At 38.1% G+C, this 13226-nt stretch overlaps 1 protein-coding gene across 1 annotated transcript in view; it reads left to right on the forward strand.

Moving 5' to 3' along the window:
• The window catches only part of fat2 (FAT atypical cadherin 2), a 193255-nt gene that overhangs the window by 16728 nt on the left and 163301 nt on the right, over positions 1 to 13226 (forward strand). The window contains exon 2 of the mRNA XM_033974109.2: positions 9978 to 13221. Coding sequence (XP_033830000.2) covers positions 9996 to 13221 — 3226 coding nt within the window. The 5' untranslated portion in view covers positions 9978 to 9995. The remainder of the gene's footprint in view (positions 1 to 9977; positions 13222 to 13226) is intronic.

The following is a 13226-nucleotide window of genomic DNA, read 5'->3' on the forward strand; positions in this document are numbered from 1 at the left end:
GACTGGAACACGGCAGGGGCATTGGTAAGGCCAAAGGGCATGACCAGGTACTCGAAGTGGCCGAGGGGGGTCTTAAAAGCTGTCTTTCACTCGTCCCCCTCCCTTATGCGCACCAGGTGGTATGCGTTCCGTAGGTCGAGCTTAGTGAATATGGTGGCCCCATGGAGAGGAGTGAAGGCAGAGTCCAATAGAGGTAACGGGTATTTGTTTTTTACCGTAATGTTGTTTAGGCCAGGTAATCGATGCAGGGACGATTTGTCCTTCTTGGCCACAAAGAAGAATCCAGCACCCACCGGGGACGAAGACGGACGGATGATACTGGCGGCCAGGGAATCACGGATATACTCCTCCATGGTTTCTTGTTCGGGCTTGGACAGATTATAGCCTGGCAGGAGGTCAATAGCGCAGTCATACGGGCGGAGAAGTGAAAGCCCTTGGCTCTTACTGAAGACCTCCCGTGGTACACCGCCGGGACTGAAGAGAGGTTCGGGACGTCCGGGGACGGACCGGGAGTGGAGCTGGTGGGAGTGGCCCCGCGGGAGTCAAGGCGGACTGTAAACACTGGGCGTGGCACTTGGGGCTCCACCCTGAAACTCTTCCCCGGGCCCAATTAAAAATGGGGTTATGCGTCCGTAAACAGGGATAGCCTAAAACCAACGGGGAGGAGGAGGAGGAAAGGACATGGAAACGTCGGGTCTCGTCGGGTGGTTGCCGGACAAAACCAATGTGACGGGTTCCGTGATATGCGTCACTGAGCCTGGGCACTAAGAGGGTGTTCCAGTGCCTCCAGCTTCATGCTGAGTTGTTCTGCTAATTGGACATCGATAAAATCCTCCTCCGCCCCGGAAGCTAATACAGGCAAGGTATCCGAGTGTACACACAGGTTGGCATCTAGCCGAAGTCTATTGTTCCTGTCTGGGAGTTTTTCATGTTTCTCCCCGTGTCTGGATGGGTTTCCTCCGGGTACTCCGGTTTCCCCCATCAACCAAAACATGAACGCCCTTCGAGACAACTGTTGTTGTGATTTTGGGCGTTACAAAAATAAATGAATTGAATTGAATTGAATTGGGATGCGAGACTCATGTTCAGGCAGGTGAGGGAGGGGGGAAAGGCACACAGGGAGGCAACAAGAGGCGGACAATGCGTGCATCATGACACTGTTGTTTGTGGAGGAAAATAAGATATAAGATATAAGGTATGCCTTTATTAGTACCACAGTAGGAATATTCCAGTATTGCACCGCATAGTTCAAGAACAGAAGGAAAATGGTAACATGCAATAAAACAAGATAATAGATAATAGCTTAAAATAATTTAAAAATAAAAAAAAAATTTAAAATAAACTAAAAATAGACTCTAATGTAACACACTGTTTCTTATTATGTACAAAAAGAGTAACAGTGCAGCATTTAAACAGAATAAATAAATCTCAGTAAAGTGACTTCATTATATTTATATGGTATTCAGTATTGCACATGGGTATAGTTGAATGACACATATTCAGTGTTAACAATGTTCATTGTACAGTCTGACAGCAGCAGGAAGAAAAGACCTCTCCTTCACACAGCGAGGGTGAATCAGTCTGTCACTGAAGCTGCTCTCCAGGACAGACAGAGCATCTTGCAGGGGGTAAGACTCATGGCCCAGCATACAAAAGACCTTAGCCTGGACCCTCCTGTCCCCCACCTCCTGCACTGAGTCCAGAGGACAGCCCCGGACGGAGCTGGACTTCTTGATGACCTTGTCCAGCTTCTTCCTCTCCCTCTCTGTGATGCTGCTGTTCCAGCAGACAGGATGGCTGATGCCACCACAGCGTCATAGAAGGTCTTCAGGAGTGGCCCTCTCACTCCAAAAGACCTGAGTCTCCTCAGGAGATAGAGCCTGCTCTGGCCCTTCCTGTACAGTGCATCTGTGTTGTGAGTCCAGTTTGTTGTTCAGATGAACACCCAGGTACTTGTATGACTCCACTCTCTCAATGTCCCTTCCCTGGATGTTCACTGAGGAGGCAGTAGAGTGGCATCTGCGGAAGTCCACCACCATCTCTTTGGTCTTCCCTGCATTGATGATATGGTGGTTCTGCTGACACCTGTCCACAAAGTCCTGTGTTAGTCCTCTGTACTCCACATCGTCGTCATCCTTGATGAGGCCAATGATGGCAGAGTCATCAGAGAACTTCTGCAGGATGCAGCGCTCCGTGTTCTGTCTAAAGTCTGCAGTGTAAAGGGTGAAAAGAAAGGGTGCGAGGACAGTGCCCTGGGGCGCCCCCACACTGCAGGTCATGAGATCAGACACGCAGTTCTTGGCTCTCACAAACTGGGGCCGGTCTGCCAGGTCACAGTCCACCCCAGCGGTCTCCAGCTTGTCCCTCAGGAGCTGTGGCTGGATGGTGTTGAAAGCACTGGAGAAGTCAAAGAAGAGAATCCTCACAGTGCTGCCGGCATCCTCCACTCCGATGCCAGGCTGGTACGCAAACTGCATCAGGTCCATTGCTGAGCTCACGGTGGAGCGGAGGTGGCCAAGAACCAGTCTCTCCAGTGTCTTCATCAGGTGAGATCTTAGAGCCACCGGCCTGAAGCTGTTGAGCTCCTTGGCCTGTGGCGTCTTGGACGCCGGTACCACGCAGGAGGTCTTCCAGAGTTGTGGTACCACCCTCAGCAAAATTACGGTACTTCAAATATTGCAGTGATCTTCCAAGTGTGGGACGTGAATACGACGCTTGAAATTTGCAATTAGGGTTGTCAAAAAATCACCACCCAGACACTAATACTAGTATCAAAATTAGATATATGAGCATGTATTGATTCTGAACAGGACAAAATTTGAACTTTTCATGAACAGTTTTAGTATGCAATTTCTTGATCTACTGTATATCAGAATGCATATGTACAACATGGTGATATTAAAAGAACATCATTATTTTGTGTTGAAAATTACATTATTTTGTACAAACAAGTTTTGATTATTGTGGTATTGAAATAAGTATTTCGTATCACACTTTTTACATAGTTTCAGAATCGAGTTTGAAATTCTAGTATCAACTCAGTAGTGGCAATATATCAGTTTCTCCATGATAGGACTTCAATAGTACTGGTGGCAGCAAAAGCATCTGCAATACTTATAGAACACTGAGAGTTCTAACCATAAAACATAATTTTACATCTTGGTTATTTGAAATGATATAAATTAGCAATTCAGATATTTGGGTACCACCAATACCTACTTATGTACTTGTCTTTGTAACTCAACACAAAACTAAACTATACACTAAATCCCTCTCAGAACAATCCAAACTAATAATGGATTTCTGGTCTTTGGTGAGAGAGAGGGGGGGGGGGGGTTATCTATAACCATGGAGAATGTTCTAAAGTGTGGTTTTAACTTTACATGGATGATGTAGGTGTTGTGCCACCTCCTAGAAAGTTACATACTGTACTTTCACTTTTAATTAAGAGTCTTCAATGCCTGTATTTAAACTTACGCCATAAACACAGACAGCTCAGAGCAATGGAAAACATTCATGTCTGAAACTCTCATAAGCTTCAACTACAACATTAGAGCATATTCCCAGTTGTTTATAAAACCACTTTACGACTTTACGGCTGATTAGTGTGGATCAAATTTCCTCCGCCCACTGTCTCAGCTCTGCAAAGTCTGTGCTAACATAAGCTTAGCACAAATTGTTTTGTTCAAGAAAGAGAAGCCAGGGTTTGACATTGGGTAAAGAATGAGTAGGGATCATGTTGGGATGAGTAAAATGTTCTTAATCTAAAATTGTGGAGGTTTGGCTGTAAATGAAAAATATATTTTTAAGAAAACTGCTGTGTTGATGTTAATGTTCACCCTTTCATTTGTTTTCTTTACTGTAAACATAAAACATACTTTTGATAAACATGTGCTACAAAAATCATACTTGGAAAAATTATGTAAACAACATTTTCAGTATTAAGTTGGTAAAGTGTATCTTGTCCAAATATTTCCCTGTATCACTGGGAGTCCTGGTCCTGGTTTAGACTTGATCTTGTTTTAGTCTTGGTTTAGTCACAGTTAAGTTATCAACCATAATTTTTCGTCTGGTCCAATTAGGGCAGCAAGATTAATCACAATCACATCAAAATCACAATTTGATTGGGCACAATAAGCCAATAGCAACGGAGTACCATAATTTAAAATCTCATTCTGCATAAAAGCTGCTAACCCTGTAGTTTAGATCTGTACATTGTTCTGAAATGCCATGTATTAAATTAGTTAGTTAGTTAGTTAGTTTATTCAGACACACACAGAAAAACAAACAAAACAATGTCACAGTCACGCACACAGAATCCGTCCAATTGTGACTGAAAGGCATTGGCTGAAGCTAAGCTTATTTATGCCTGCCAAATTCCATATATAAATAACAATATACACAACAAGAGAAAACACAACAATTTCAAATAATTATACAATACAGAAGAAATACATTTGTTTTTGTATTCATACGGTTACCTCTGGGTTTATATATATATATATATATATATATATATATATATATATATATATATATATATATATATATATATATATATATATATATATATATATATATATATATATATAATCATTAGTAGTCCTTATTATCATGATCATAGGTGTTATTTTTAATCATCAATATATCATTATTATTTTTACTATTTTGTTTTCTTATTACATAATTTATATTATGTAATTAAGTTTATACTATGTTCATTAATGTTCAGTTCAATTGTCATAGTAACAGTTATACTATTGCTCTATATTTTTCTAGAATTTTTATTTGTACATTTTTTTTAATACTTTAATTGAAGTGCAGCTTTTTAATTCATTATCCAAACGATTCCATAAATTAACCCCTGTAATTGAGATGCACATAGGTTTTTTCGTAGTTCTTGCCATAGTTTTTTGGAAGATCCCAGTTCCCCTCAGATTATAGCGACTCTCTCTAGGTCTGAACAGCTCCTGGATACAGTGTGGAAGCATGTGGTTATGGGCCTTATACATAACAACTGCTGTATTAAAGTCAATCACATCATTTAGTTTTAATGCTTTTAGTTTAATAAAGAGTGGGTTAGTGGGTGCATAATATTCTGCCTGATTGACAATGTTAATCGCTTTCTTTTGAAGTAAAAATATTGGATTCATATTGGATTTATAATTGTTCCCCCATATTTCCACACAATAATTAAGGTATGGAAGGAAAAGAGAACAATATAATATAAACAATGATTTTTGGTTTAAAAAAGTTTTCATTTTACACATTATAGCAATAGTTTTTGATATTTTTGTTTTTACATCATTTATATGTAGTTTTCTGAGCAGTAGAGGCTGGTATAATCTGCAAACAGCATGTACTTTACGTTTTTCAATATGTCACCTACATCATTTATATAGATAATGAACAATTTTGGTCCCAAAATGGAACCTTGTGGAACTCCGTGTGTAATCGTCTTTTTATCTGAGTTAAAATTGTTCATATGCACATACTGATGTCGGTTACTAAGATAACTATTTAACCAGGTGAGTGCAGTGCCTCTGACACCATACCTTTCCATTTTTTTTTACTTTATGGTCAATGGTGTCAAGGGCCATGCTTAAGTCTATGAAAACTCCAACTGTATATTGTTTATTGTCTGTTACTATCTCTTCCACTAGTTCAATGACTGCCATCGAAGTGGACCTGTTTGACCTATACTGATGGTTACTTAATAAATTATTTTTCTCAAAACTATCAAGCCTTACTACAAACAATTTTTCTAATATTTTGGAAAATTGCGAGAGTAATGAGATGGGTCTATAGTTAGTGAACAGGTGTCGGTCACCATTTTTGAATATGGGAATTACCTTGGCTGTTTTCATTTTACTTGGGAAGATGCCAGTAGTAAAGGATTGATTACAGATGTAGGTAAAAGACTAAACTATACAGCGTATAATGTCTTTAATCAATAACATATCTATATCGGAGCAGTCAGTAGACTTCTTATTTTTAAATTTACTTACTATTTGTATAATTTCATCTTCATGTACATTCTTTACAAACATAGAATTTGTATTTCGTTGTATAATCACCTCATTTAACCCTTCCATTTCTCTGGGCTCTATAATTTCATTTGCAAGGGTGGACCCTACATTTAAAAAAAGTTATTAAATGCATTTGTCAGTTCTTTGATTTTATGTATTACTATACCCTCCTTGACAAAATGGACTGGGTATTGGGCTTTTTCAGTACCATTTCTAATTATTGTGTTTAGTATTTTCCAAGTCTGTTGGATATTAGATCTGTGCTGCTTATAATATTTGTTTATTTATTTATTCAATCTTTAACCAGGTAGGTCAATTGAGAAAAACTTCTCATTTACAATGACGACCTGGATAGGCAGCTTGTTAATTTATTTTTATATGTTTTATATCTATGTTCAGTTTCTTTTGTTCTATATTTTATAAATAATTTATATAAATGATTTTTTTTTTACATGCATTTTCTATGCCCTTAGTGATCCAAGGTTGTTGGGTTTTTTTTGTCTATTTTTATTATTAAGTAAGATTTTTCTTTGTGGACAATGCTTATCATAGAGTTTAAGTAACACTGGCATGAAGACATTATATGACCTATCAGGGTCACTAGTGGCATAGACCTTAGGTCCACTTTGAGGGCAGCCATGGCTTCAGGTGTTCTGCATCTAATTATTTTATAGTCAACGGTTCTAATTTTATCTATTTTAAGATGTTGATGGAAAATACCAAAAACAGGAAGATGGTCACTGATGTCGTTAATAAGTAATCCAGCTGTTATTTGACTACCTATTGTGTTTATAAAAATATGATCTATTAATGTAGCTGTATCAACTGTAATCCTACTTGACTTAGTGATAACTGGGAATAAATTGTTGCTGTACATTGTAGTAATGAAATCTGTTGTCTTGGTGTTTAAGTGGGGGTTTAATACTAATACTAATACTTTAATACTTAAAATACTATGTGCACCTTATTTATATTACTAAATAAACTATCTATTTTGTGGTTAAATGTACCTAGACAAGATCCAGGTGTTCTGTACAGACAGCTCACTATTACATTCTTTGTTGCTTCTACAGTTATTTCAATTGTTAGACATTCCATAATTCCATCTATTGTAGTTGACATACTATCAATAATATTACTTCTGCAGTCAGTATCTACGTACAGAGCTACTCCTCCGCCCTTTCTGCAGGTCCTGTGTAACGTAAACAACTCATATCCCTCCATTTCCACGTTATGACCTTTCTCTATATCTAACCACATCTTCGACATTGCAATAATAGTAAATTTGTTATATTGCTTCAAATATTCTTTAATGTTATTAAATTTTTTATGTAGACTCCTGCTATTAAAATGTATTATGGTAAAGCTTTTTTCAGTGTTAACATTTTTTAAATTGCTCATCAGTGTAGTATTCATATATTCATATATTATCTTTTGTACTATTGAAAAAGTTATTATCAGGATCTATGTCATTACCAAACTCATTCCTTTTATATTCCAAATTATCATCCTTAACACAAAAACTTTCATAACTAGAATACAGCTGACATGCTTTACTATTAGTATCTCTAAGCGTCATCATCATTGATTTGATTATAGTCCATCTTAAACAACACAGTATGTGTACACTGCCCATCCACCCAAGCACACTCACATGTTCACAACCACTCACATGCACCCACACACACGCCCACACATATAACCACCCCAAACCATAGTTTATAGACATCATTATGTTCTAATAAAAATAAATACTGCAGATCATATGTCCATTCCATAGGTCCATACCAATATCTCAAAAACAAAAAAAAAAACATTCACGAAAAGGGAACTATCTATCTATCTATCTATCTATCTATCTATCTATCTATCTATCTATCTATCTATCTATCTATCTATCTATCTATCTATCTATCTATCTATCTATCTATCTATCTATCTATCTATCTATCTATCTATCTATATATATATATATATATATATATATATATATATATATATATATCTATATATATATATATATATATATATATATATATATATATATATATTCTTCATTTGTCAATTCATATATCAGTTTTTTTGACAATTCTTCTGGGTGTGTTTAAAATGTGAACATTGAACAGAATCCTATTATTAAAACAAGAATCACAAATTTTGGAAATGTAGACAAGATCAGTAATAAAAGGTTACACAAAGACACACAGTTTAATGGGCTCGACACACGTGGAGCGACGTCGCTTGCTCTCCATTTATTTCCAATGGAATCTGTGCGACACTGCGAAAATCGCCAGTCTCTCTCATCTCTGCGACAAATGAAAGTCGTGCACGTGAAAACCTCACACTCATGCATGTTGACGTGCACACGCGGGTCTGCGACACGATTAATGGAAGTTGAAAAATGTTCTACTTTTATCGCTGTCACTTGCACAACAGCCAATCAATGAGAGTTTGATTGATGAGCCAATGCATTGTCCACTTCAGAAACATCATGGAGTCGAAACTCATTCTCGCCGTGTCGGATTTCCCAGTTCTTTTTGACGTATCTCAAAAAGATTACAGAGATATATTAAAAAAAAGCAACTGCCTGGAAAATCATTGGTGCCAGGGTGAATATGAGTGGTAAGTTAAAATTCGCAAATTTGTTAATCCAGATAACTTTATGGAGGCTAGTAACCAAATGTATTAAAGACTGATTAAACATTAAAAAATAGATTTATCTAAGGTTTTTTCATTAAACATAATGACCATATGGGGGAAAAACATAACATAAAGGCATGTTTTTTTCTTTCTGAGATTTCATTTTAGCGTCTTTTTCCCATCTACTGCTATTGCAACCTCAAAATTCCCTCCAAATAAACAGCCAATTAGATGTGCAGGAGGCTCGCGATCCGCTCTGGGACAGAGCGCAACCTGACAAGCTGCCGCTAGTCGCTGCCGCTAGTCGCTGCCGCTAGTCGCTGCCGCTAGTCGCTGCCGCTAGTCGCTGCCGTTTGTCACTGCCCGTGTGTTTGATTTTAAAGCCCATGCGATGAGTGTTGCTGCATGCTGTCGTTAGTCACTGCCTGTGTGTCGAGCCCATTAGTCTCTCAACTGGACAAATTGTTGTTAGAGTGAAGACGTCTATTTTGCTATGGATCAGACCTAGACGACTGAGGGTCTACACTGACACAACTCCAGATATGAGGAGGTAACAGCCTTATTACATGGCCTTAAGCTAACGCGAGTGAGTTTGGTGTAATATAGAACCTTTAAGGGCAATCTCAATGACTGTCACAATTAGATATTTTCTCCAAATTGCTCAGCTCTATATCCAATATCACGATTAGAATAAAAGCTTGACTGGCTCTGTGGTTTTAAACAATGAACTCCCCGTGTGTTTGAGACCAAGTTGAGACCCGTGAAGATTCATGCTGTACCCACTTTCCCTCTGTACACTGGAGCTATTGTGTAACTTTGGCTCGCAGTGGTAGTCTATTTCAGGTGGGTTTGTCTGCAGATGTACAAGATGATAGCAACAGCAGTTGTTTAATATGGTTTAATGATAACATGTCAGACTTTATTTGACAGTTCTTATTATATCTGTAGGTCGCTCCTGCTAGTGTTAACAAACGGTTCGATTGACAGAAAACCCTCGAGCTGGATTGGCTCAACTCAGAATTCCAAATATGGAACTCTGCTCCAAATTTGCCACTATAACTGCTAGCCTTGAGGAGCTTCATTTGACTGGAGCCAAACACCATGGGTGACGTCACACTCTGTTGGTTCACTTTTTTTATACAATCTATGCTTTCTGTACATGTTTAAACCATGCTAAATTGCAAACTTTATCTCCAAAAAATAATATGGGCTGTCTAAGTGATAAACTTTTCTCAGAGTTTTTTATATCGAATATGGGATTGCACAATGAAAATAGCAGAGAAATTGAAACTCTCTCTTTCTTTTCAGGTCCTGGCAGTCTCCAAGATGGTGTCCCACAAAACAATGCTCCTTGCATTATTCCTTTTCTTCCTTCTCCACCTCTCATTATGTCATGGAAACAAAGACGTCTCTCCAATGAAGTTCACCCATCTTCTCTATAACACCACCATCTTTGAAAACCCCGCCCCTCGCACTTACATAGAAACACCAATCAAAATGGGCATCGAACTCATAAATCCTTTATGGAACATCAAGTTCAATATTGTTTCTGGTGATGACGAAGAATTTTTCCAAGCTGAAGCACTCAAAGTTGGAGATTTTGCGTTTCTAAGGATCAAAACGCGGGTTAGTTTCTCCGCTTCTATTAATCGGGAAGTTCAAGATATGTACGCCCTTACTGTAGAGGCAACAGAAAGCACTTTTGATTTGAAAACCAAAACAAAAGTCACTGTCCAAGTTTTAGACACGAATGACTTAAAGCCGCTTTTCTATCCCGCATCTTATCACGTAGTGATTAGCGAAGATTCACCTCTGCAACGTAGCGTGGCCACAGTGAGTGCTACTGATGCAGATTTGGGAAGCAATGCAGAGTTTTATTATTTGTTCACAACTCACTCTCATCCATTTACTGTTGACCCATTTACGGGAACAGTTAGCTTGTCCAAGAAGCTAAACCATACTAGAAATGAAAAATATGATCTTACAGTTTTAGCCGAAGATCGAACCAAGAAGATTTCAGGCATTCAGAAATTTGGTAACATGGCAAGAGTGGTAGTAAATGTACAAAAAACAAATAAAACACACCCAGTTATTACACCAACTCCAAAACCTGCAATTTCATCTGATGGCAAAGTTACTATCAATGTCCACGTTGAACCAGGGATCAAACCAGTGCAGTCTCTACATATCACTGAAGGGGATGTTGACAAGTTTTTTGACATAATTCCTTTAGGAGTCCAAGGCAGTGATTTTCAAATAATATCCACTAAGAAAATTTGTTGGTCACAAATACCTCATGGTTTAAATCTGTCCTTACAAGCAAATGATAATAGCTTTCCAAGTTTGCTATCTCCAATCATGCAAGTCTACATACCACCAGTTCATTACATGCCATTGACATTTTTAGAAGATACTTACATCGTTGCTTTAAGTGAATTTTCACCACCAAAAACGCATGTCGTTAAACTTTCAATTATGCCTGAATCATACAATGTCACCTATAGCATAAAAGCTAACCCAGATTCAACCAAATTCAAGATAAATAGCAAAAATGGCATGATCATAACCAAAGATTATTTTGATTTTGAAACAAAACGTTGGTACGAATTTGACGCAATTGTGAATAACGGAGAAGCCAAAACTCATATTGTAGTTGAGATTATAGATGAAAATGACAACACACCACAGTTCATGAAAAATTTGTACCAAGTGACATTAGATGAAAATAGTCCAGTTGGTAGCAGTATTTTAAAAGTCGGTGCTACTGATAAAGATTTAGGCAAAAATGCATTGGTAACTTATTCAATTGCAAATTCAAACCCGGTGCCATTTGCAATAGACCCATTTACTGGCATCATATCAACCTCAGAACACTTAGACTATGAGTTAATGAAAAGACAATATCACCTTAGGATTTGGGCATCGGATAGCGGAAGTCCGTTTAGTCAAGTTAGCGAATGCCCTGTTACTATCACTCTAAACAATATAAATGATAACGTACCATTGTTTGAAAGAATAGACTGCAATACAACTATACCTATTGACTTACCAATAGGGCACACAATTGTCCAACTATCTGCTATAGACTTGGATGAGTTAGAAGAACTAAAATATGTAATAGAATCAGGCAATGAACATGACATGTTTACAACAGATTCATTGGGTGTTATCAAGCTTAACAAGCCAATACCACCATATTCAAATGCTTTTAATTTGAAAATTATAGCGACAGATGGAAAACACAAATCTGAAGCTTCTATAGTCAGAATTACTGTCACAAATACAGGAGACGAGCCTACTTTTCATTGCCAAGAAACTGGGATTTTTCAGCAAGTTACAGACAAGCTAATCAAATCTATCAAACCAATTTTAACCAACCAAGAGGAAGAGGCATTTTCTGACAAATACATTACAAATAGATATTCTCCTAAGTTCAACCTGAGCATTCCTGGGTCCATAGAATTAGTGGAAGATTACCCATTAAATACGACTATTGTGCAGTTAAAAGCTGCTGATGATGACATAGGAATGAATGGAAAACTTGTCTACGCAATTTCAAGTGGGAACGAAGATGGTTGTTTTGTTATTGACACATTTTCTGGCGACTTGAAACTAGTTTGCCCTCTAGATCATGAGGCTAAGGAATTTTACATTTTAAACATCACCGTCACCGATCTGGGAATGCCACCGAAATTAGCTTGGAAGCTGATTGCTATGAATGTAATGGATGTCAATGACAATCCACCTGTTTTTACCCCACCGAGATTTGTAATTAGGATTCCTGAAAATATCAAAGCTGATTCAGTCATTTTTACAGCTCGAGCTATTGATTCTGATAGCGAGACCAATGGGAATATACAGTACAGTCTACTGACATCTACTGACTTGTTTACAATTGACAAACTTACTGGAGAGATTGCCATAACAAGCCGATTGGACCGAGAAACTTTGCCAAGACATGACTTAAAAATTGAAGCAAGAGACCAAGCAAAAGTCGGACCACAATTGTTTTCAATACTTGATTTGGTCGTTGTTGTTGAAGATATTAATGACAATCCCCCAAAATTCACCCCAAAAGTTTACAAAATCAAAGTACCCGAAGATGTACCAGTCGGAACTCTTCTGGTTTGGTTGGAGAGCATTGATTTGGATCTTGGCAATGGCGGACATGTTTTGTACAATCTTAAAAACACAGAAAATGGGATATTTCATCTAGACTCCACCACTGGAGCGTTGACTTTGGAGAGAGAGTTGGATTTCGAGCGGAGGCCATCTTACAACCTCACAGTCCGAGCAGTGGACCACGGGCAGCCCAGGTCTCTTTCTTCATCTTGTTATGTGGAGATAGAGGTGCTGGATGTAAATGAGAATCTGCATAGACCTGTGTTTTCAGAGTTTGTTTATGATACATTGCTAATGGAGGATTCCCCAGTTGGGACTTCCGTAGTGATGTTAACGGCTTCAGACAAAGATTTGGGGCAAGATGGAGTCGTGAGGTACCACATTCACGATGGCTCCGGAATCGGACTCTTCACCATTGATGAAGAATCAGGTAAA

Source organism: Periophthalmus magnuspinnatus, chromosome 10 (assembly GCF_009829125.3).
Source record: "Periophthalmus magnuspinnatus isolate fPerMag1 chromosome 10, fPerMag1.2.pri, whole genome shotgun sequence".
Classification (NCBI taxonomy): Eukaryota; Metazoa; Chordata; class Actinopteri; order Gobiiformes; family Gobiidae; genus Periophthalmus; species Periophthalmus magnuspinnatus.